The 27,178-nt window shown below is 39.6% G+C and overlaps 1 protein-coding gene across 2 annotated transcripts in view; it reads right to left on the minus strand.

Annotated features, from left to right (window-relative positions):
* vgll4b (vestigial-like family member 4b) overlaps positions 1-25,264 on the minus strand; it is a 43,801-nt gene extending 18,537 nt beyond the window's left edge. Inside the window, exons 1-2 of one of the 2 annotated variants that reach the window (XM_028576800.1) lie at positions 25,063-25,264; positions 23,225-23,298 (exon numbers count right to left, since the gene is read on the minus strand). In XM_028576800.1, the coding sequence (XP_028432601.1) occupies positions 23,225-23,288 (64 nt within the window). In that variant the 5' untranslated portion in view covers positions 23,289-23,298; positions 25,063-25,264. Of the gene's footprint in view, positions 1-1,114; positions 1,507-23,224; positions 23,299-25,062 lie in introns of those variants that run through there. The other variant, XM_028576799.1, reaches the window with a different exon arrangement.
* Between the last annotated feature and the right edge of the window lie 1,914 nt (positions 25,265-27,178).

Here is a 27,178-nt window from a genome sequence, read left to right on the forward strand (position 1 = left end):
TGAAAATGTTAAATCCTTTCCTTTGTCCTTGTATAGGCAAAGTCAAAGTCACTACCTTCAAAAACAATTATATCATACAATTCGAACAGCCTTTTTTAACTAGGTACTGTGTAGTACTGCCTTGCTTAAAAAGAGATCATTAGTTGCAGTTCATGTCAAAATCTGACTTCAGTGGACTTTTTTCTTGCTAACACTGGAGTTGATTCTGCACGTTGCAATAGAAATCAGGGGCAGAGGGACAGAGGAAGGAACTTGCATTTAGCCTCCATAAAGACTGGATGATATTATGCCTGACGTGGGAGCATTAACTGCAGAGCACAGGACTGGAGTTACACTTTCCCAAAGTCAGTCACTTTGTTAATACATGGAAGCTTCTGCTCTGTACGTTCACATTAAATCCTACACCGCTCATGGTAGAAATAACTTTTAGTCCACACTGAGAAGACGAGAGCAATGAGAAGATAAATCCCAGCCCCTATCAAAAAGACACTGGGTCAAATCATTAAACAACACACACTGTCTATCCATAAGACTTTGCCACAATCTGATTCATCTAAGGGCATACATAACCATACATATCACACAGTTAGGAATGCAAGACGTTGATGTGAACAATAGAGAGCAAAAAGTCTGAATAACTGAGCAACTAGTAAGCATTGGAGGAGAGCCATGCAATTCACATAAGTCTATTAGTCAGCCTTTGGTCTCAATCATTAGCCAGGTCTTTTTGGGAAGCGGTCAATAGCTGCAGAAAATGATATGACCGACTTATAAACACACTTCCAGGTTTTCAGATACGTAACGTAAAAAACTAGCTTAAACTAAACAAGTTACTTAATAGTGAAATTCGAACGTTTGCTGCTAACGTTTAAAAAAAATAACAAGTGGGCTCAAGTTCAACCCGTTGAAATGTTATTATTCATCAAGTCGCGTAGAAATTAAATTAATCAACATGTGTTCAAAGCTACAACTTTTCTCTGCAAGGCTTAATGAAAGCTAGCTAAAGTAAGTTGAGTGAAAACTTCGACAACGTCGCTAACGTTAACTCACAGCGTTAAAAGCAACGGGCACTTCGAGGTTTTAAAAACAAACAGTTAAAGGTAAAACAGTTTACCTTCGTAGCAGAGTATGCCAATGTTGTTATTGTTCATTTTGTCCAGGTACTGGTAGTTCAACAGGTCCATTTTCGTTAGTAGCATTTATCGAGTTTTTACAAAAGAAGACCAGCTTTTTTTTTCTTCTTCTCCTCTCAAGCGACGATCAAAAAGCTAAAAGGCCCAGCCTCCAACTTTAGTTTTACAGAAACCACCTTTAAAAAAATAAAACCCTGCGGAGAGGATTGACACCAAGTTTTTTTTTTTTTTTTTTTTTTTTTAATATAGGTAAATGTATCGCGGTGATAGAGCAACAAAAAAAAAGAGTAGCGTCAGTTCTCCTCACAGCCAGCTGTAAGTCGACTGCACTGACACGCAGGCTATGCTTGGTATGACTCCTATGCTGCACCAGTGGTTTCCTCTGTTGCTGAGAGGGGCGCACTGGGCATGCTCCCTAAATCCCTGGAGCGCCTCAAATATCAGAGATGTTTTACGCACAAGATCAGTCTCTCCAAACACATCCAGACACCCAACGAGCTGCAGTAATCCCATATTAAATTTGTAGGGAGGTATGCCCTGTACCTCATAGTTCAGGTACAACATGTAGGCCTATGTCCCAATAGGTAATAAGTGATAACTAAGAAGATTAAAAAGTCCCATAAAAGTAGGCCTACGTTAAGACTGATAACCTTATTACAGAGTATGAATCCCTTCATGAATATTATAGCGATAGCAGAGAAGCTATAAAGTTTGATAAGTCAGTGTAAACTTGTCTGTATGGGAATAATGCAGTGATTGTTTATAGATATGGAAGCAGGGAGCTGGGAAATATAAAAAGACAAATTAAAAGAGAAGGAAAAACTTAAAAGTGAAAAAAGGCAGGAAGGTAAAAAGCAAGGAAACTGTGCTTCTCTGTATGGAATTTTGCTTGTAAACCATTTCTTTTTTTGACAAAGATGGGGGGGTATAAAAGTTAATCCTTAATCTACAGTTGTTTAATGTGTCAGGCTTCTTACAACCGAGCAGAGTATAATATAGAGATTTAGGATTTTTCTCTATACCAAGATTACCCCTCTGGTAGGTATATGGACAGAGTTATACATGGAAAAAAAAAAAAAAAAAAAAAAAAAAAAAAAAAAGAGTAGATTTATATATTCTATGTGCAATATGACAACCAATATGTTCAAATTGCCTATAGTTGTCTTACAAATGGAGGGAAAACAAATTTCACTGTGTTGATGTTAATGGATAGAAACAGTTCCAGAGGCCCAGTAAAGTCTCCTCAGTTTCAGAGTGGTTCTCTCCTGCCCCCTGGTGCTTCAGATGGGCTATACCGAGGTTTGGGTTTCAATGAAAGGGGATAAAAAAAGTAAATGGTATCGTCATCCTAGCTTAATAGAATGTGAATATGACTGTAATCATATTACATGGTTTGTGTGGAAAGAGTAGAGAACAGTTGCCTCTGTGTACTTAAGTGAGAACACAATGAGCAGGGTGTGGCTGCACTCTTGAACGTGAGTTTATGCACAAACACATTTTCCATGTGCATGTTTTCGTGTGACACCTACCCAGAGGAAAAGCTCAGACAAAGAAATAAATATCTGTGATATCACTGCAACCTCAATAGGTTGGACCCCGCTTTGAAGCCAAAATGTATATACTCAAAGCAACAGAAATTACATGACAGAAAACAAATGTCAAAAGAAAATCTGATGATGACACAATAAGAATTTGCTTGGATACAAACCTTGAATTACTTATTCTTTTGAATTACATCTGCTTATGTGTTGAGTGCGGTTAGATTGGAATTAGTTACTTTGGGGTCTGATTTATCTGATGAGGCAGTTCAGTCATTAAAGCCTTTATCGTGTGTTTGCCCTAAATTAAATTTCTTAATCAGTAAAGATTAATTTTGTAGCCAGATGGTGTATGAAGATCAAATCTCAGTAAATCAGGGATCCAGATCCAAGCAAATTAGGAAATGAACATGCAAAGACAAAAAACCAACCAAAGACAACTCCAAGCAGTTATACACAAAATAACTGCACCCCCAGCTCTTTGCCTTGGTAAGACTCACTCTGTCTTACTAACAGGGCTCTAACTTCTAACACAGCTCACAACTGGATTAACAGACTAATCATACAGAGGACTTTACCCACCCCTTTCATGTACACACATAAACTACAAAACATCTCTCTCTCTCTCTCTCTCTCTCTCTCTCTCTCTCTCTCTCTCTCTCTCTCTCTCTCTCTCTCTCTCTCTCTCTCTCTCTCTCTCTCTCTCTCTCTCTCTCTCTCTCTCTCTCTCTCTCTCACACACACACACACACACACACACACACACACACAGGACAGAGAGTCCTTTTGGTGTTCAGCTGGCGCTGCAGGTTCCATCTAACTCAGGGGCTCAACTCAAAGCAGTGCAACTCATATTGTTTCATGTGTGGCATTAGAGCTGCAAAGATGGATCAATTAATCAGTTAGTTGTCAACTATTACATTTATCGGCAACTATTTTTATAATTGATTAATTGGTTTGAGTATTTTTTTAATGGAAAAAAAAAAAAGGAAATTATTCTCAGATTCCAGCTTTTTAAATGTAAATATTTTCTAGTTTCTTCACTCCTCTGTGACAGTGAACTGAATATCTGAGTTGTGGACAAAACAAGACATTTGAGAACATCATCTTGGACTTTGGGAAACACTGATCGTCATTTTTCACCATTTGCAACATTTTATAGACCAAACAACTAATCGATTAATCAAGAAAATACAAAACAGAACAACTTCCAGAACAAAACTGTTCTGGAAGTATAAACCACAAAGCTGTGATAAGACAGCTCAACGGCCTCACGGGTCATTAACAAAGCTTCACACATTTTCAAACTGTTTCTCTGGAGTGGAAGATGAAAGACAGACCGTAAAATACCGGTGACTCCATACTGCATTTGAGCAAATTTGCCGACAGATAATGGATATGTTGGATTTTTGAAAATCTAAATATCAATATAATGTGTCCATTGTTGTGTTATAATTAAATAAAAAAATGTTAATCACAAAATATAATGTGACCAAGAGGCGATTCCAATACAAGGTTAAGCCTGAAATTATTCAGAGGTGACATCTCCACCTTTTAACGTAGGATGAACCATATATTACAGTACAAATTTCATTATTAAATAGGGTACGGTTAAAATGTTTTTCAAGAGGTAAATCAATTTAATCTGAATACATTTTTAGAATTCTAAAACAGAAAGCAAAAGGATACAATTCAACATAAAAGATCCATCCTTGACTGCGCATCGAGGCAGCTCATTGGAGCTCCCACAGGCAGATAAAGACTTAAAAGCTCTCCAAAATCTTCTTGGACTATTAAAGGGATACGCCACCGTTTGTTGAAATAGGGCTTATCACGGTCTCCCCTAGCTGTAGATAGGTGGGCCAACGCATTTTTTGTGCATGCATTGTTTTATTCCGGTGTAGGGCTGGACCCGAATATTCGAATATTCGTTCGGTGGGTTGGTATTCGATTTCAAAATTTGACATTCGAATATTTGTTTTTTTTTATTTAATTTTTTAATTTTCTGCATTTATCTCTCGTTCCACTCCAGTCGGTGGCAGTAATGCACATTTAAGTTGGTTTGCCAACCGCCAATAAACAAACAAACAAAGAAGAAGATACTGTCTGTACCATATGTCAATGGTCAGTACACAATGACGCCCACTTCGAGCATTTAGCAAGCTGGGCAGAGAAGCTAGCGGCGATAACAAGTGCGGAAATGGAAAACTGTTTTGCGTTTTTCCGTTGTGATTCGGCCAGAAACTTCAACATAGTGAGGCGAAGAGATCGTTTTGGAATATAAAGCTTGGATATTACATTTCCTTGGACTCTTGGGGATTTATGAAAACCAAGTTTTGGTCAAAATACCACTTTGTTGCTGAAAGGACAACGAAAACAGGTATGCATGCACTCTCGGCTGCGCAGATTACGGCTAAATTGTTTTATTTTCTGTTACTTTGTAACAGTTGTGTACATGGCTGTGTATTTTAAAGATTTAATGCTTTAAAAGTAATAAAAACGCTCATGAGTGGAAGTTTTATCGAGGTTACAGCAACGCCCCAGTCACAAAGTGTCCCGTTGACGGGACGGTGATCCTTCAGAGGTTAAAAGTTTATTAATTCTGAACGCGTCTGGCCTGTCTATCTATATTGCACCAAATACGACACTGCACTCCCTTGTGAAGTCGTTTGGACGAAAGGTTCTCAAAATAATCAACATGCAAACAAACAGACAGACGCATAGAGATTCCTGCCTTTATTAGAGATAATAATATGTTCAGCCCCCTCTCTCCGAAGCTTCCAATATTCGATGCTCATTACTTCCGAAGCTTCGAAGCTCAAAAAATGGTATTCGGACCAGCCCTAGTCCAGTGCAACACCGGCAGCGTAGTGAATGGAATCCTATGTTGCCGGTTAGCATGTTGTGAGTAAAAGTGAGACAACAAAAAGACAAAAAAAAAACAACCTAATTACTTGCACTGAGACAAAAAATGCGTTGGCCCACTTATCTACAGCCAGGGTAGACCGTGATAAGCCCTATTTCAACAAACGGTGGTGTATTCCTTTAAGGTTAGAATAGCTAAAATGTCATCTCGATTCTGAACCTGTGCTTTGGTTTCTCAATTGCCTAAAATTGACCCAGTCTGTCTTTTTCACTTTTGCTCAGACTTTGTGTCTCTCGTGCAGCGAATTAGAAAACACAACCACAACGACCAACTCATGACTACGACCCTTTCCTTCTATATTCACAACAATGGAAGGCATGCTTATAAAAATAACTAATGAAGCCACCATGAATAAAAAGAGACTAAAAAGAGAGATATTTTCATGTACGTACATCAGTTTAGCGGAGTCTTGCTTCTGGTTATAAGATGCATAATTTGTTCCCTGTGGCTGCATTTGCTTCAATGTACTCATTGGATTCACTGTCTTAAAATTATCACAAACACTTGACTTCATGTACTTAAAAAGGGAAACAGTCTAACACTGTGTCTTTGTTCTGGCTTGGCATGCTGTAAGATTGAATTAAGTACTGTATAAGGAGATTAATGGTTACACAACTTGGTGAAACCCCACTTCTTACTACCATAGGGACAGGTTGTTACACATAACTAAGCCTACTGTGGTAATAACCTTTTCTCCTCACTGTTTCCCCAACTTGCCTTTATCAGCATGACTCAGAAGTAGAGAGCTCGCTGTTGGGCTGATGACCTATAGTGATGTCAGCTATTATCAGGGAAAGGCAGGCTGTGCAAGTAACCATGCATGCAATTGAATGCAAACATTTGTGGAAAAGCATAATTGGCTCACTAAACCTAATTTTACCAATGAATAATTTGACTACTGAACTAATTAATGAACTGGTTTGTAATATTCTCTGTCCTTACAAAAAAAAAAAAACTTCTGAAAGTTGGACCTCGTTAATCAGTTTTGATTTCTACTCTGGAGCACTGAACTTTAGTTTCACAGGATCCATCAATAAACTTCCCCATTCATTCGTCTTTCATTTAGTAGGTACAGTAAACAACTGCCCTTTTTCTCCAGCAGATAATTCCTGCCTTCCTGTCATTATCCCCCTTACTTCCTGCCTGTCTATTTATTTATCTAATCTATCATGCCAAGGCGCTACCACACCTATGTCCTGCGGTGCTGTGTGTCTCTCTGAACAGGTCTAGGCTTCTCCAGGGAGTGGGTGTGTCTGGATAACAACACCGCACAGGACAGGTGGTGATTCATCCTCATGCTTTATTAACACACTCCAGTGCCGTGACACAAACACTGACAGAATAAAAGGCCGTAGGATGATGGTAGTGTTAAAAAAATAAAAAACTTGCCTTTCTCACCTTTCCTGGTTCCTTCCTTGAATTCAGTCTTTCCATGTATTTACTTAACTAAACTATCTTTATGCCTTGTTGAAAATAAATAAAAAAGGATAAAACTTTGTTATAGATTTCTTAAGTTGGCCTTAAACTTTATCATAAACATGATCTTTAATAAGTCCTCAATGACTTCTGTTGAAATACAACCACGCCATTACAAGCTTTGTTTACATGGTGACATAATGAATTGTTGATCCCTTCAAACACGTGTTGTGTCAGCTCTTGGTATCAGGGCGGTTACTGTGACTTTTACACAAACTTTGAGGCTGTGAAGTTTGATTACACATATAATGTCAACAAAGACCTGAGTAGGACAGACCTGCATTACAAGTTATGATACTATAGGTTGGCATTCCACAATTTTTAACATCTACAAGTCAAACTTTTTACACAGCAGCAACAAGACACCATTTCACAAGGTTCCTGGGAGTGTTTGCGTAAAAAAGATCCTCAACACATACTCCCAGAGGAGGAAAGATCAGGTTGCTGCACCGAAACAATGATAACAACAGGTGATTATGTGGAAGTGAAGCTATTCGTTATTCCCACCTTTGTTGTCAGTGTGTGTGTGTGTGTGTGTGTGTGTGTGTGTGTGTGTGTGTGTGTGTGTGTGTGTATCGTGAAAGGTGGAAACCCTGCTGCCAGACGTTACAGTTTTTCTTGATTGCTTAAACACATTTCTTGAAACTATGCCTCGTATTCTTAAAACGGTAAACAAAAATCCATAACGTCTCACCCAATTCACCAAACATCCTATTTTCAGGTCAAAATGAAGCACTATATCCAAACCATTAACTCTGGCTGAAAAACCAAACTTTGACCTCAGACGGGACACACAAGCCGTCACAACATACACACTAAAACTTAGTTTTACACACTGGTGTAATAAATTCAAAACAACATTTCCAAAACTGTTAAGTTATGTTGTATGTCTTTTCAGGTGAACACAAGACACAACCAATGGTTACATTGGCACATTTTATTCATTACTGTATTACAGTACTACACAGTACTCTTACAGTACTACACAGTACTGTAATCAGTCAGGCCAGAGAATCTCATCCACATCACAGGCTATATTGGCCCTAGCCAGGCAGAGGGGGGTAAAATCCTCTTGCATGCCTGATCCACCCCTGGCACGCATCTACTGATATGTCTAGGCAGGCTTCTTCCATGGCCTGAAGGAGGTGAACACGCAAATAAGGTTCTCGGTCATACACTTTCCACCGCCATGCCGAAAAAAAAACTCCTCTATTGGGTTAAGAAATGGGGAGTATGCAGGCATAAAGAGGTTGGAAAATATTGGGTTATTGGTAAACCAGTCACGAACCAGAGCAGCGCGATGGAAGCTGACGTTATCCCAAACAACAACATAGTGAGGGTGCTCTGGTTGTGTTGGTTCCCTGTGGTCCAGCTGGAACATATGCTCTCTTAGACCGTCAAGGAATGCAAGAGGGAGCATAGTATTATAGGGTCCTAGACTGGCATGGCGGTGGAGTACCCCTCGTTGGCTGATGGCTGCGCACGCTGACCAGGGACATTTACAATAGCCCGATGGCCGATTATATTCCTCCCCCTTCCCCTTCTCCTTCTCCTTCTTTTGGTGAGGTTGAAACCAGCCTCATCCACAAAGATAATTTCAGGTGGAGCAGGCCAGCCTTCAACCTCAAAGATTCTCTGCAAAACACATCAAAACACAATAGAGTATATCACTACCCTGAAGCACAGTTCAAGAGGGCACAAATGGCAGCATAGACTGCTATACTGTGATGGTGCACAATACTTCATACAATATCAAAAGTCATACCTGAACATATTCCACTCGTTGGTCTTTTACCCTGTCAAGAGTCCTCCTCTCCCTCCTCGCCTTCCTCCTTCACCACGTCCTCGTCCACCTCCTCCTCCTTCTCCTTCTCCTTCTCCTTCTCCTTCACCACGTCCTCCTCCTCCTCCTCCTCCTCCTCCTCCTCCTCCTCCTCCTCCACCATGTCCTCTTCCTCTTCCTCTCCCTCTACCTCCTCAACCGTTATTTCTCTGTGGATCCATTGTTCCAAAACTCAATGAACTGACTCTGGCCATTTTATCTATCTATTGAAAGTTCTGATTGGTGTGTGATCAATTTTGACTCGTAGTGTTTCCACCTGGGTAATTGTGTGCTAATTGAGCTTCAGCTGTGCTGACTTGAGTGAGCAAAATTGAATGCTGTGCTTTCTAAATGACAACATGGTGTAGGCAATGAGAAATTAAGGGATTTGTGTGTAGAGTTTTGCAGTAACAGTTCAACAAATCTGACTCATGTGTCAAAACAAGGGAATAGTGTTTATAGTTTAGTGAAATGGGTGTGCTTTTTGAAAAATGGCGTTATGGTTTTGAAATTTTAGTTCAAAAGCCTGGTTATAGTGTTTAAGCAATTGAGAAAAACTGTAACAAATCTGAAGGTTTTAATATTAACCACTTTGTCATTGGATTTTCTTTTCTTGAAAAACTAGGTGCAGACTACTAGATGCCTAGTATATATACTAGATGACTACTAGATAACTAGATACTAATACCCCTGGTCGGAATCAAACCACAGACCTTGCGGTTATATGGCAAACTACAGGTCTTAAATACTAGGCCACAGGACGTTCCCTGATATTAAGTGTGTCTTTGCCTTGTGAGAGTTTGGTCTGTGTAGAGGCTAAGCCAAAGCTTTAAGCCCCTGAGGTGCTGTTCCATGGGTAGAGTAATTGATGCACTTTTTACCTTTTTGAACAATGAAAGTCCAAGTCATATTTGCAGTTAAAACCTTTGGTTCCATTTATTTCCAAGAGATCTTAGTTGGGTTTCCAGACAAATCACTGCTTGTATGTATGCCTGTGTAGTGTTGTGGTGTTGGTGTGCGTGTGTTAAAAAACTGTATGTGCTTCCGGGTTGCACCTGAGGAACCAAAGATTGGTTCCTATTTATACCAAAGGCACTAATTGGCTCTAACTGTCTGTATTAGTGACCCTCCATTTAATTGTCAATGTAGTAACTCAATGCTGTACATCAGTATAGCATCACATATTACTGATTAGAGTCAGTTGCCTCCGAGGCCTGTTCATATAAATATTGATATCATAACATCATTCTTCTAGTCTTATTAAAGTCCCAAGCCGTGATCAGTGTACAGCAGCTTTCAGCCACAACCATCAGAGTCCACATATTTTATCCAGCTGGAATATGAACAACATATACACATGGCAGTGTTCTTTTGCAGCCAAGACATCTAAGTCATCCAAGTCCTACTCTTCCTTATAGCCCATTTGTCTGTTGAGCAAACTGTCTCACTCTTCTCTCAAACTGATCTGCTCTTTTCTGTCCTCTCTAATACTGTCTGCACTCCTTGCTCTATCGATTTAACAAAGCTCTTCTCTCACAATGCAATAATACCTTGGCAGTAAATGGCCATCCTGACCCTCTTCTTTTCACCAAATCTTTTTTTCCTTTCTCCGTCTCCAATCATAAGTGCTCTCCCTCCTTCCACCTCCTCCTCCCTCCTAGCTTGCAAACAACAAAACAAACAATAGGCAGACAGTGGCTTGGCTGTCACAATCGGGCGGTGCAAGGTTAGATATACTGTGTTATTACAAGTATGCAACCGCCTGGAACACAACTCGGATCTGATCGGGAGATGCAAATCTTTTCTGAGCAGCAACCTGAGACGCAGGGAAGGTGAAGAGGATACCTTGTGCATAGTAGGGACGCGTTTTGTCAACACAACATTCAGACTTTCTAAATTAAAATTTGGAAAAATAATGTTATCCAATTTTCGACATAAGAAAGAATTTGATGTTTGTTTTGATGCCAATTACTGTAAATGAAGCTCAAACATTTCAAATATATAACCAATCAGATCTTATTTCTGGTAATATAAAATTATCTGTACTCTTTCATAGGCTAATGGGACCTGTGGCCACATTCTTGCCATGCTAACAATTAGCTGTTAAAAAACTAACCACAGGGACTTATCATTTACTACCAAAACAGCTCCTATATGAGACAGAAGGCTCTGTGCCATTACCACTCATGTTCTGCATCTGTATCCGGATACAGCCTCGGCATGCTCAGATGTCCTCAACACAACCTTATCACTGGATGCCGAGACTACAAATACAATACATACTTTTCTGAGAGGAGTATGTTCACAGTTCAGGTATTACCATGTACCACCCTTCGTATCTTCTTCAAAGGAATATACATTTTTGGACAAAATCACCTTGAAACTTTGTACTTTGAAACTACTCTAAATCTCTTTTTATGTTGTGTGATAAATTAATTTCTGAATACCTCACATACTGTATAAATAAAACTTTGACTCATTAATCAAAGCAACTGACTTCAGTCATTACAAAGAAAACCCAGTATGTCTCAGCAGGAATACGTTTTTTTAGCACTATAAAAGCTTAACCTTTTCTTTGTGAGAGGCTTTGCAATCCTGTTTCATTTCATTTTCAGTAACTATGGCAAATGCTATCAAAAAGAGAGGAATGTAAAGTATGTGTGGTCAGCACAGCTCTGGAGGAAAAAGTTCCCTCGCTAAGACAGCAGAGCTGGTATGGGACCAGCAAGCGTGGCATTTACTGAGAGCAAATGTTGTATATGAGTTCTTTAACATTTTCAGTCCAGCCAATATTAAGAGTCAATCACAGTTATCAGGTAAGGAAGGACCCATAAAAACCTGACCATTTGACTCAGGCAGTTTAGGATTATTTTATGTACAGATACAAGTCTATGAAAGGTGGTGGCTACAAAAACATGGTCTGTTCAGTGTGGTGGACTCTTCATACAACAATGTTCTAGACTAAAAGACCTGGGGCCTCATTTATCAACCGTGCGTATGAACAGACGTGTGTGGATGTAGTGCTTAAGAACATTGCCACGCAGTGTGGAATTTACCAACTTGTACTTAAACTTAGGAATGTGTGTAAATATAAGAACAGGTCTGGCCATGCATACAAACAGAATCTAGTGGTAGAATAGCGATACTACAAATAAAAAGCATTTAGGATTGTCACAGTATGCATAACGCAATCAACATCCACATACAGTATGTCCTGTGTTTTCTTTTTATTAGAAAACACTCAATTAGTCATTTATCAGAAGAACAGAAGTTGCCTAGTTGGTGTCAAACAATATAAAAGACAGCTGTGACAAATGTTTGAAATATAGTGCAATGGCTTATCTTGCTTTATGGGAAGACTTGGCAAACTGCGCTCAAAGATTGTGCTGATCTGCTTGGCGAGGGCACAGAGTGGCTTTTCTTAGTAGGTACCGCTCCCCCAAAAATGTACTGCTGGATTTGGCTCGTGATATTCGTGACTTTCTCCCATGCAGCATTTTTTCTTTGGTTTTTAATCTCTCCTGCACTGAGTGAACCAAATAATATTTGTTGGTTGGATTCAACCTCATCCACCATTACCTCTTTCTATTATTTCTGTTTGAGAAGTTCCTCTTCTTTGCTCTCTTTGCCATTATTGCGGTGAGGGAAAAAACACATTCACGTGGTTAATAAAGGGATGTGTTGTTACCAGAGATTAGGACTCAAGTCTCACTTAAGTTGCACAAACAGCTGACTTCAGACTTGACTTGCAACTCGACCCAAAAGACTTCAGACTTGACTCGGATTTGAGCTTCGAGACTCGTCAACAACCTGTTTTCATGCAATTATTGCTTTTTCAATCTAAATGTATTCATGTATTTCTATTTTCTTTTACTGGCGCATATACGTAAGTTGGGGAAACGTATGACGAGCTGCACGCAAAATTACAAATCCCACTATGGCCACGCCAAGACCCGCCCTACAAAGCAGCTCGATTGGTCGAAGTTAGGCCTTTAACCTCGAGTGGTTAAGGTTAGGATTAGAGATGTTCCGATACCGGCTCCGATACTGCCTAAAACGCTGGTATCGGTATCAGGAAGCACTGGAGTTTATGCACCGATCCAATACCACGTAATAAAGCCCTAAAAAAAAAAATCTACATTATAGTTTATTTATGTTCTTTTTCCGTTATAACTGACTGTCAAACTGGATAATGAAAGAAAGTTCTGTGGCATTCATTGTTTGTATTTGTTCATGTTTCACAAAGAGTTTAACCTGAGCCAGACAGACAACAAAGATAGAAATCATATAACATCCATAGAGGGATAGTAGCATGTAGTTATTAAAACATAATAAAATAAATGACACACTGGTATCGGATCGGTACTCGGTATCGGCTGATACGCAGGTTCAGTTATCGGAATCGGTATCTTGCATTCTCATGGACGCCTGGCTAATAAATGCTATTGAAGGGCGGGTCTTGGCGTGGCCATAGTGGGATTCGTAATATTGCGAACAGCACGTCCCTTGCCCTTTGACATAATGTGCACATATAAAACATTGCATTGACGATGGAGACAGCAAATCCTCCCGGAGTTGTGCCTTTTGTCATTGGTTTTGCTTTCAATAACGTCGTAAACAGTGGCAGGATCAACAACTTCATCAGGCATCGTCACAGGTAACAAGCTAACCATCGCAAAGTGTTGTGCTAATGCTGGCAAATTGTATCTTTACAGTTAGTAGTTGCTGAGGCTCAGACATCCATGGCGCACAGAAGGCGGGACACACGGATCCATCTCCCCAGGAACAAACGCTGTGTCGGGTGGGCAAACTCATGGGCCGTCTTGACTGTCTTAATTCTGCACATATTTCTGTTGTAGTCCTATTTACTATTTCAGTATTTCATCCATGCGCGGCGCAGCGGATCCGTGCGGACTGTCAGCTGCCGTGGAGACGCTGGCCTCACTAACCTCTCCTCCTCTGAGTTGGAACTCCCTCGTGCTGGACTCAGTTTCACTGAGCGTACTAACACTTAGAAAATAAATGGCATTACATCGGTGAGTTCAAACTGCTTATTGTGCGTAATTTGGACTGACACTGAGATGTTCTGTAACTGGTGTGGCGCTGCCACCATTTTCTTGATTTCCACTTCGACATTAGACATTTTTGTGAGTGAAAGAGATGTTACATTTAGCATATATCATCACAGGTAACAAGCTAACCATCGCAAAGTGTTGTGCTAATGCTGGGAACAGGCCATATGATGTGACAGACTTAGGTTAATATTTCACCAGGTCCGAGGGCTAGAGGGATGTGTTAAGTAGACCACATAAAGTTATCCTAACTGATTTTGATACTGTATGGATGGTAGCTATAGGACATGCTTTGAATTCATAAGATTTAACAATACAGTGTTAGGGACAGATCAGATGGCCAGAGACTTGACTTGGACTCGTTGCAAAAGACTTGAGACTCGACTTGGACTTCTAAAAAATGACTTGTGAACATCTGTGGTTGTTAGCATATACAGTTAATTGGAGGCATTTCTGAATGCAAACAGCCTAATCGTGAACGAGCATGGTCGTTAAGAATAGGTGGGATTTATCAAGATTGATTACTTACTGACGTGCATACGATTGGCTTGCGCGCATTTGATAAATGACGATTTGTACTTAAGCATACAAAATTTCATTCGTAAGACAGAATTTTGACATTTTTTTATGATAAATGAGGCCCCAGATATCTACCTCAATGCCTTACAGTGAAACTTCTTGCTGGCAATTGAAAAGCTTCAGCGTGGGGCACACAGTGTACCAGAGGATACCTATGGATTTCTGCACCCTACCAGGCCAAGGCCAATAAAAAAGGAGTTTGCAGCGACAAGGAAGGCCTTACAACGGAATTTAACAAACCACAATTGGGAGAAAAAAGAAAGAAATCACTTACTGTTTATATCTCAACAAATGGAACAAAAAACAGCCGGTGAAAGTAAATCACTTAAACCAAATATTTTATAGCTACAAACAACTCATTTAGAAATGAGACAATAGTCTCCCAAACTGTTCTCTTGTTTAGAAAGAAAGAAAAAAATAACGCAAACAGTGCATAAATGATTACTGGTAATCGTACGTGTGAAAGAAAAACAACAAAAATTCGTACATTTTTATAATCAAAGTGCAAAACAGAAATGCTTGGAAACAAGGGTTGAATATATTTAACCTTGTGACTTGCAACTGTGACCCTTTGACACTTGACCTTTGACCCTGTGATCATGGTGGCCCCTTGCCCATTGATTCATAATAGTCGCCCACGGAACCACGACACTAACAAAGCAGTGACAATGACATAAGTGCCTGTGTGCGCAGCAGTCAACAGAGTCAGTTAAACTGCAGAGGGAAGTGTATCCAGAGCACAGAGAGATGAATGTGGGAGGAGGATAAGACAACAAGAGGAGTGACTGGAAAGCTTTCACATCCCACAACCAGCTTTTTGTTCATTTTGAATAAGAAGCACTGAACGGATTTACTCATAGTTGACATTACAAGCTCTCTATGAGCAGCATGACTGCAGAGTGACCATGCCTGCAACAACCCTACTTCTTTTTGATATAAACTAAATATACACTTATAAATAAATATACACTGGTTATAGTGGTTCAATTTGTTAAAGCAATAGTTTGACATTTTGAGAAACGCACTTATTCACTTTCTTGCCAAGAGTGAGATGAGAAGATTGATACCACACTTATGTTTGCTCAATATGAAGCTAAAGCTATGAGCCAGTTAGCTTAGCATAAAAACTGGAACAGCTAGCTCGGCTCTGTCCAAAGGCAACAAACACTGCCTATCAACACCTCTGAAGCTCACTGGTTAACAATTTAATCTGCACAAAAACCAAAGTGTAATCAAAGTGTTTCTTGGGCTGGCACAGTGACATCCTGGAGTCTTATCGTCAGCGTGAGGTTGCCAGGCAACCAGCCTGGACAGTGGACTTGACCAACTGCCACTTTGCTCGTTTGAAAGCCATGATGTCTCTCTCTCATGGGTGGGCCAAATTCTCTGGGTGGGCAAAGCAGAGAAAGGGGAGGTAACCTTGCTCCTTATGACCTCATAAGGAGCAAGATTCCAGATCGGCCCATCTGAGCTTTCATTTTCTCAAAAGCTAGAGCAGGATACCCAGGGCTCGGTTTACACCCATCGCCATTTCTAGCCACTGGGGGACCATAGGCAGGCTGGGGGAACGCATATTAATGTTGTAATGAAATTGTCATGCCATGGGCCTTTAATGTATGTAGGTTACAGTTTCAGTATTTTCAGACCAGGATAAGGCAAGGGTGAAAATGTTCTGTCTTTTGCCACGTTGTGAAAACACTTACCGATAACAAGATAAAAAGGTTACTTACATTATGTAACAACACGATACAGTATAACAGTAAAGAGTCCACAAAATGAGCAGACTTACCAATAAATCGACTGCTCAAGTTTAGGAAAGGTTGCTGCTAAATTGAATATGTTCTTACATCGATTGGAACTGAGCAACAAGTCATTATCATAACAAAAAACACAGTATGACAGAATACTGCCCCCACCCCCCCAAAATCAAGATACACTACTTTGTTAAAGTAAAAACGTTTGACCCTGAGGAAGATCGGTGTGCAAAATGTCATGTAGCCATTAAATAAAAATATTTTGTACATTAACAAAGCAGTGTGCTTTCCCTGTCTTGTGGACACTATTCCTCTCCTTGTTATCCAACAGTATTACAGACTTTTGTCAACTCTGTCCATCACAGAGCTGGACAATGATTACAGTGCAACCAGTTGTTATACTTTATCATTTCTCCTACCCTAACCATTTAGGAGCAGTGCGGTGGACCCACATCGCACTGACTCCTGTTTTAAAGCAAGTGCCTCAGTCAAGGGCAAGGGAAAAATTCCTACAGTACTACCTCACATACTGTAAATGTCTTCTGTGATGACAAAAAAAAAAGAAAGCGATAAAAACAGGTGTGAGAGAACAAGAGCAGGAATGTAACAATGAAGTCAGCGTTAAAATAGGACGTTGTAGTTACCTTGTACATCATCTGTACAACACTTTGACCTAGCCATCCATGATATCATTATAGCACTCCTAAAACCTTTGCTGATAACCAAGATGTATCTACTGCAGACTCCTTGACCCACACCAACACTGATAGCAGGTGAAACCGTAAACACTGTTAACAGGTAATGACATCATAGTACCACATGTATCAATAAAACGGCAACAGGCACTGACTGTGGAACTGGCAATAAAACACTGGTGGTGTTTGAGACAATAGACCATGCAGTCTGTCATGAATACACCTCTGTTCTCAGCTTTTATGGCATGCACACAAAAAAAACTACAGGATACATACACAACACTAAACAACAACACTAAATGCCAGTGTACTCCACATTGTCCTCAACTATTTTGTTTGATATACTGACTATGTTTTATTTGCTTCAGACCTCTACCATAAACTTTTAGTAATAAATGATACACACTTCTTTTTTTTTACCATACTGAACATATTCAATGAATGTTCAGTGGTGGTAGCTTGTTTCAAATATATCAGTGATAATCCTGTAAAATACAACTCCGCCAAATACAGATCTGAGAACAGAATAAAAAGACTGGGTTGTAGCGAAGCGGTGCCATGGGACTAACCCATCAGTAAAGACAGGCTGTGGATTTCAAATTATCACTTTTTTTTTGTTTTGTTTATCAACTGTCAGGTGCAAAGAATTATTACATTTATTAAGAAAGAGATGGAGCTGCAGTTGATTTCAGCTTGGGCATCAGTGACACCATTTTTATCTTTACTGCCAAAGACTGGGACAGAAAGTTTAAAAAGTACAGTACAGTTCATTTTACTGTGTGTGAAGAGTAAACACTGACAGGAAATGCACCGGCACTTCTCACAATCTGGGCCAGGACAAGTGAGATTACATCTGAATGGGTCACTTGGCCTTAGTTATTTGTTTAATATTCACAGTTTTCTACTATTAAAAGTAGTACAAGCACCACTGGGGCTATGCTCTGTTTAAGGGAACAACAACCCTGCAAAAAGAGCTAATTGGCAGCCTAAATTGCATCAGTGCTAATGTTGCAAAGGGTAAGATTTTAATTTAAAAAGCATAACTTTTAATAGTGAACTTCTTTTAGGGGTAAACATAAAAAAGCAATACTATGTTCCATGCTATGTCTGTAAAGGGTTCTCAGTCTTCCAGGTCATAGTTTTTCTAACTTCTAATCATCTTAAAGCAACAACACCAAAGATTCTTTTGTATCTTAAAATAATGTTTCAGTGGTTCATAAACTCGTAACAGGGTGAACGTCACTTCTGCATTTGCTTTGCGGCCCTCTATCGGCTATAACCGCACTACGCAAGTTTGCCAGATCGGGTAGCGGATCTGTAGTTCGAATGGGAACGGTAATGGACAATTGCGCTTCCAACCTGTAGGGGGACCGAAGAGGAAAAGTGCTTTGGTGTTGCTTTAACAAGACCTACAGGGAAGATGAGTTACAGAGATGGAGGTATTCGGCTCACCATATGCTTACACTACTATGTGTAGTTGTTTAACACCTGTGTCATGTTACACAGGAAGAACAGAGAAATATCTGTCAGAAAAAGGCTGGAGGGCAAACTCACTCCTTGCTGAAAAAGCTCCACACATGCACACACAAACTCAACCCATAGTACCCACGGGCACGAGTCCTCGGTCAAATTACCTCCCACTGAGAATACCGTTTGCCTCCAGCAAGGTTTAGACAAAGTGCCATGATGCAAGCTCTCCCATTTCCCTTTCGTGTTGATCTGACTATACACCACTGAGCATCGACAAGCCCCGACTAGTTTTGACTGCTCTCTTACTGAGGACTACCACACCACCCTTGAAAAGTTTTAAATGTCTGATTAATCAAGCTTGCAGTATAGTTCAATCATATACATATCATATTACCTCAGACAATCTGGTCCACCTCAGTGTGGACCTGCAGAACATGATCACATTGATGAAATTACATTTGCCTGCCTGCCCGATGTCAAATTCAGATTTCATAAAATCTATTCTATGAACATACAAACTATGAACACAGACACTACAACACTGTTTAAATATTGTGCATCAAAATGTAGATGAAAGGGATGAAAATCTTGCATGCATCACATTGAGTTCAATTTTGTAAAACAAAATTGCTTAATTGCATAACCAGTGCTTTCAATAAGCAGAGTCAGAGTTTTGAATCTGACCGGTCATTGCATATGATTAAACTGTAAATTTTAATAGACAATAGACAGGTGATTCAAACTGTAAATCAGATGAATCACCTGTCTATTGCTAAAGACAATTTAACTCAATATTAACATGGTGTTGATCAGATTTAGACAGTTGGATCAAGTATTTACTAGAAAGCAATGACCATATTTATTTACACCCACCCAAGACCGGATATTTATACTGGGGATGGACAAAATTACGGGAACACGCAGGCAAAATTACACAATCGAATAAAGCCTTGGAATGAATTTGATACATTTAAGATCAGAATGTTACGTTTTTGTTAAGACTGAGGTTGAATCAGCACTGTTTATTTTTGCTGCTGCAATTTGTGTTGTTGTGTCAGAATGTATTATACTGTAAAGTGTTCCTATTATTTTGTCCACAATCTACAGTATATAATACCCACTTAAAGTGGTATTCAGCGCAATAATTAAACAGAAGATTATAGAAAGGTCTGTTTTAATGGACTACTTCCCTTTACTGACAGGTAGGAAAAGACAGGGGGTGTTTAAACAAACATGGAAACTATAACAATGAAGGGGGGATTCTGTTAGAGTGTGTGTGTGTGTGTGTGTGTGTGTGTGTGTGTGTGTGTGTGTGTGTGTGTGTGTGTGTGTGTGTGTGTGTGTGTGTGTGTGTGTGTGTGTGTGTATTTTCTCCAAACAAACAACCGGGATTTCAGCATATGTGTATCTATGCCTGTGCAGAAGTAGAGCAGAGGGCACTGTCTAGATCTCAGCCAACCACCTTCTCTTGGTACCAGTCTTTTGTTGTGGTTCCTGTCAGAGACAAAAAGGTCCATATTCCATCTCTTTAGTCGGGCTCTAAATCACCGGCCCCGTTTGGAAAGGCCGTCTTTGATCTAACATCCAAGACCCTGTCGCCAGTCAGGGACTGTTGACTGATGTCTCTAAATTCACATTAAAACTAAAGAAATGACTCTACAACCTGCTATATTCTAAAAAACACTAAGCTACAAACAAAAATATTTCGATTGGTCCTTGGAGCTGGTCCTGTAGTGCAATCCAGACCGTTTAAGGTTGATCTCAAATACAGGTTTGCTTCCAGGAAGGGTGGAGCACACTCCAAGTAGCCACCAAAATTGCTATGGAGGGGTGGCGGCAAGTATTAAGCATTTCCCCACACTTACCATTAAATATAAGTCACAGATTACTTCAGTTTTTTTAGATTGTGTGTAATTATAGTCAAGGCCAGGACCATTTGACTTAAGGCCTGTGATTATTGTTGTTAACAGACAGCTTGCCCTCCAGGCAGAAGGTGTGAGTTCAAGTGTGTGTGTGTGTGTGTGTGTGTGTGTGTGTGTGTGTGTGTGTGTGTGTGTGTGTGTGTGTGTGTGTGTGTGTGTGTGTGTGTGTGTGTGTGTGTGTGTGTGTATATATATATATATATATAATGGTGAAATGAAGAGGGATTGACTTGTTTGTATATGTTCATTCAATCAAGCAAATTCTGACAAAAAATGTCCACACTTTTCCATACAATGGCATTAAAACAAGAAATTAAAAAAGACTGCAAAGCACTCACTGCTACTCCCTGCGGAAGCTTGTTTCCTATGAGCGCGTGGTAATAATAATAAAAGATTTGATCACCGACACCTCCAGTCATCCCTCAACTGGATTATGGTGGTTTTAGTAAGTGTATCAAACTGAACTGTTATAATAAGGGGGACACAACCTTGTTGCTGCTATCAACCCATCACAAGTAGTATGTATGCAAACAGAAACTAATTATTTTAAAGCAGAAGAAATCCCAAAGGTTTAACCAAATTTTAATAAAAACTTTTTATTTTTAAACACTTATATTCAAGCAACCTTAATTAATCCGGGGCAAGGCCAACCATTCTTTTTTGAGACATAACTGTAGCATATTTTTTACCACTTTGAAGCCAAGCAGAGTGACCTTGTACCAATTATACCTGTAATTACATTTCCCTCAAGACAGCATTTGTGTAATTTGTGAGAAATTAATTTCGTCAGATGGGTTGGAGTGTGGTTTAAATAAATTAAACAATGCTTTTTATTTCTAGCTCTTATGTTGTGAACTGTAGCACCGGCCCCGAAGCCCCACCTGGTCCTTCCAGGTTTTAGAGCTGCTGTTGCCAAGCTTCTTCCTATTCTGTACTCTGGTATCAAGTGCTGCACATGCATGACAAAGGCTGGTCATAAATGCATACAAGTAGGCAGAGGTTACGACTCAACTGCCTGTCGGCCTGGTTGGCTAAATGACTCGTTGCTAGTTTGGCAGACTAGCTTGTTGGTTGACTAGCTTAGTAGGTTGGCTGACTCACCCATTTTAAAAAAGGGGTCGAGGGCATTGTTTTTGGACAATGAGGCTTTGCAAGACCCACAACAAAAAGTGACATCAGCGATGAGGAAAACACAAAAACACTGCAGGGGAGCAAGGGAGCAGAGGAAGAGGGGAGGAGAGCTCCCATGCCATTTTACTCAGAAGTGCAAGGAAGCTGATATTCGGCTCATTCAAGCCAAAGCATTATGGGAACAAACCGGTGACATGGGAGATGTTACAGCCGAAGCACTTTTTAAATATTCCCAGTCTCTCAATACACCAATTAACACTATCTTAAAAAAAAAAAAAAAAAAAAAAAAGATCTAAAATGTTCCTATGGAAATGGTTGTAACAACAGCTAGCTTGTACTTCTACCAAATTATATTAATTTATCTTAACAGAGTTAAGTACGCTATTTGGCTTTCCTTTAGAACAGCTCAAATCATGATCCCTGATGCTTGAGGAGCTTCAAATTCCACAAACCTGCTCTACAGGTACATTAAGTTTAAGAGCTGAACAGCCAGAGAGCAATTATTAAATACATGAAACACAATCTGCTAAGGTGTCGAATACAATACTACAAGCAACAAACTAAACTTCCAGCTCCAAACAGTGCAGAACAATTATCAATGGTATATCCACTGAATGTAAACTGTCCTCGTAGGTTTAACTCTGCTGGCTGTGGAGAGACAAGGATTAGCTATTTCTCCTTAGAGCACCAATACTGTAAAAATTGAGATTTCCATGTCTTTTTGGTTATAAAGCAGGTTAAGGTGCTATATAAATACTGTGAAAGTATCAAAACTCTCAATCTACAGAGAAATGCAAACAGCCCATATTCAGAAACTGTGTACAGTTGTGATGTCACAACTATAGTATATTGCAGTTACAGTCATTCCCCGGCCACAATGATGGTGCAGCGACTCAGAGCGCAGATGTGGAAGAACTGGAAAAGCTGACCAATCAGAACAGACTGGGTTTTTTTTCAATGGGGGGCTTAAAGAGACAGGCGCTAAAACTGAGCGTTTCAGACAGAGGATGAACACAGGTATATTCAGAGAGACAGTATGAGAAAATGAATGCGTTTTTTTTTTTTTACATTAAAGCATGTAAACATGTTCTAGTAGAAACATAAAATACAAGTATGAACCTGAAAATGATCATAATGTGGGACCTTTAATTCAAAAGGGTTTTATTCAGCAACGCCAGAAGTCCTCAGACATGATTAGGAGAGGAGAAAATAAAAGACAGAAGAAGACAGGGGAGGCGGAGAGACTGAGAAGGGTATGAAAGAGAAGATGGAGAGGGATCAACAAGACAGCGACACAGACACAAAGTCAGAGACAGACAGTAATAGACCGATACAGCAAGAAACTGAAATGGAGGTAAAGACAGATAATGACACAGCAATCCACCCCACCCAGATTCTAGCCAAAGCAGGTTAACACAAGCAAACATCCAAGCTAAAAAACAGCGCTGATGGCAGTTGAGTGTGGTTGGTCTTATTTGCCTGCTGCAACTGCAAGCTTGCACAGCACAAGGACGCCTATTGTCTTATGGCAGAAAACAGGGCCGAGGCTTCTGGGTGAACATAACGTTGCACTTCATCGATATGTAACGCAACTGCAATCATACAAATCATTTGTCCACAGGGCACCTTTTAACAGCAAGACAGAAAGAGAGGGAGCAAAATCTTCTTCTGACATACAAACCCAAGAGGTACTGATAAAAACTTACTCTCTTCTTCATTCGCATGAACAAATGATGCTGCTCTTGACAGAACATCGAGTGGAGTCTCCATGATTGGATACCTGTGGGACAGAGGGGAGGGTATTGTGTTGAACATGAGAGCGGTTTGGCTTTCCTCTCTATGTAGCATTTAATACAAAAACTAAGTTAATATTTGTTCTGTCACTACAATCACAAAGAAAATCACTACTGTTCCCATAAAGCTTAGTAATGCAGTATATAAAATATATTATATATTATTATCCACATTAAGGATCCAGCACCCAGTCTTCAAAGTTTCAATGTGAGTTGAGCGTGTTAGGTCTTATTTTCCCCCCGGAGAATACAGTCTTCCCTGATATTTATATTTGCACATAGCTATAACAGGCCTGGAACTAACAACCATTTTCACTATCGATTAACTATTTGGTCTATGAATGTCATAATTTCCCAAGGTGACAAGACGCTGGAAGCAGTACATTTTGGCATTTACATTTTTTTTTATTAAACAATAATCAAAATAGTTTTTTGTTGATCAACTAATCGAATAATCATAGCGGTACTTTTGATACCTATTACACTTTGCCAATAATACTAATGTACTTTTACTTAAGTTTGAACGCAAGACTTTACTTGTATTGTAGTATTTCTAAATTGTAGTAGCCTATTGCTCTATTGGGGATAATACTTCTTCACTGTTATTTAGGGCTGCTTAGTCGATTAGTCGACCAATCGGTCGTTTTGGTCTTAGTCAACTTAGATTTCTTTCGTTGATTAGTCATGTTTTATGCTTTTTTCATGCTGAATGACTTATTTCCAAGAAACGTACGAGCACATCTCTGGTAAACACAAGAATTAAAGTGGTGCTTTTGCATGACTCTTTGCGGAGAAACTCCGATTTACAGATCTGTCGATTAAATCAACTAATTGATAAGTCGATACAATTAAACGAGTGTTAGTCAACTAAGAATTTCTTCAGTCGAGCACAGCCCTACTGTTACTGTCCTATAGTTTGTTGTATTTATAACCTTCCTGTGATGTTATGAATTTTGGGATTTTTTGTCCTCCAGTGTTGAGCCTTCAGCGCTGTGCTATGAGAGGTATTTTGTGAAGAAAAACGCTCCAGCGCGCTTCTCTTCCCTCTTTCTGCATTCCTGAGATACCTTCCCCTCATGTCTGCAGGAAAACAGCGTTTAGAGGAACATTATCATTAAAAACTAGTCCTGCAGCTTTAAACTAAACTGCGAAGATGTCAGGTTTGTTGTCCTGTTAGCTCGTCACAACACAGTCAACGTGGAGCGCGTGAAGAAAGGCGACAAAGTTTTCATACGACCAACACGGGCAAAAATGAAACCCGATTATTATTAGTAGCAAGTGCGTCCACGTTTATTCCCACAAGTGCTGTATCAGCCTGCCTCATTGTTTCCTCGTCGGTCCTTTAGGAGGTATCCATTCAAAATAACGAAAGAAATGTATCGCTATTTGATTTAGTGATAGGTTTCACTCCTTTCCACTACACACACAGCTCCACAGATAGACAACTAAATGTCCCCAGATCCCTGGAGAAAAGCATGTGGCTAAAAGGGGCTTTTTTGGCGTGAGAAAGTTTGGGAACCCGCCAGTGCCGCTTCATATCGTGAATGAAATGTCAACCTTCTTATAACGAGGCGGATATTATTTCAGCCCTGTCTTATGTGTGTTTACAACGCTGTCTTCATTTTCATGCTGAATATTTCACAACAACTGACTGAGTTTGCAGCGTAGGGGGGGAAGAGCGCACTCTCATCCTACAAATGGGAAACGATGTCAGTCAGACACAACTTAAGGTTTAGCAGTAGGCTACATACCTCCTTCAAGCGCCACTTTGGTATCTTCCAGTATGATAATATCCACACAGAAAAAACAAGAAAAATATCCCACAGAGACACAAAACAAAAGCCGCGGTTACACAGCGTTGGACGAGGGAAGACAATAGTAGCAGAGCTGTCGGGAAAAACTTGTTTGTAGGCTAAACGAGGAAGAGGAGGAGGAGAAGGAGGGAGGAGGGAGGAGGGAGGAGGGAGGGAGGGAGAGAGGGAGGAGGGCAGGAATGCCTGGAATGATGGAATTCAGTTCCTAGCAGGTGGTGAAAGTGTGACGCGCTGATTGGCTGATTGGAGGACTGAAGCGATGATATCAGCATATATTATGATAATTAACCATTGCATCACATCCTCTGAAGGTTAGGCTGCTGTCACCGTGTTTACTACTAAGAGCTGGTGAAAGATTTACTAGGTGATTAAGGAGAGCTCCCGCCCTTAACAGCTCCTTTACAAGTGCATTTGAGCAAGACACTTAACCCTCAGCTTTTCAGTTTTTTATTTGTTTGAATACCCATACGTTGTTATTAAAGGTCCATTAAATATATTGTATACATGTTTACACATACACCACACAGAGCAAGTCCCCTACCTAGTATTTTTCAAGTAGTATAGTACTTTAATAAAATGAGAGATAACACTATAATGTAGCCTAATTGTACACAGCAGCTATAGCTAACAGTCATTTCTAGGTTTATTAATGTAATATAAATATACAAAGTATATTTATAATAATGTTAGGTAGTTAGGTAATCATGTTTTATAAAATGTTCATCTGTTTTGTATATCAAATCTTAATCTGCAAAGTGATTCATAACTATAGCGGTCAGATAAATGTAGCGGAGTACAAATACAAGAGTTCCCTCTGAAATGTAGTGGAGTAGAAGTGTAAATATATACGTAGTTATTTTTCATTACAATAGTGGTTGGTTGTGGATAAACTGTGTGAATTGCACAAATGTTGAACTGTATGGCACGAATGAAAGGCATGTGGCGTCAGCAAACTGTCCTAAAGTACATAGAGATTGTAAAAAATAAGCAGTATGTAGATCATTAATTAGTGACAGAGAGGAGTACACAACAAGTATGTGTATGTGCTTCATGTATTTTAGTGTGGCAATGTTTAATGTTTAACGTTTTATGTTTTAAAGCCCTTCTAGGGACGGGAATTGGAAACTAACAATAGCTATAAATGGGTGTGATGCTGTACATTGGAGATTTGTTGCAGAAATGTCTGTCATAGCATCTGTCCCTATTCAAATTAACATGAAATGAAAAAACAACAAATCATACCGGGTCATGTGAGTCTACCTTAAGATGATTCATATGTCTGTAACTGAATTCATTGTCAAGTATGACTCATGATGTAGTGGTGAATAGAAAGGTGAATAACAAAGACAAGTGGCAGTACCAGGTAAGTAACTGGTCATTTCACAATTGACTGCATTATGATGGAATGAAGGACCAATATATCTTTATGATAGCACGGACTATATTCAAATGTATATTTTTTGAATATTTCTTTTGTAATAAGATGGTAAATGAAAGTAAAAATGATATGATTAACCTTATTTTTAATGGCCAAATTCTACATAAATCTTTTCTTTGTTCATTCCGGTTTGTTTTGCTGCTTTATCAGAGCTGAAATGGTTGACTTTGCAGGAAAATCAATGGAGTAAATAATAACTTTAATGATGGCTTTGTTCCATTTTGGTATCCCAACGCGTCATGCCACTGAGCCAATTTGCTAGCCTGGGTAAACCCTGATGAACTTCCGGCAAATTTGAGATTTGCTCTCACTCTCAGTTACAACTGAGAAGAGTCTGGTGTCAACCAGGCTACCGATAAGCACAATACCAGCTCAAACTCAATAGAATGCACTAATAAGTAATGTTAATGAAATACCTCTGTGCTTTTCCTGCTATAACATCAAAATATTGGCAGAGAAAAAGGCCTGTGAACATGATCATTTTGATGGATTTTATATTTACCTTTTTTAATTATAAAGTAATAAAATATAAGAATAACTTATATAACTCACAATCAAGTTTGCTCTTCATTAATCCCCCTAGGTAGTAGAGCAGAAAAACTGATGACGAGAGAG

Source organism: Perca flavescens, chromosome 4 (genome assembly GCF_004354835.1).
Source record: "Perca flavescens isolate YP-PL-M2 chromosome 4, PFLA_1.0, whole genome shotgun sequence".
In the NCBI taxonomy this organism is placed as follows: Eukaryota; Metazoa; Chordata; class Actinopteri; order Perciformes; family Percidae; genus Perca; species Perca flavescens.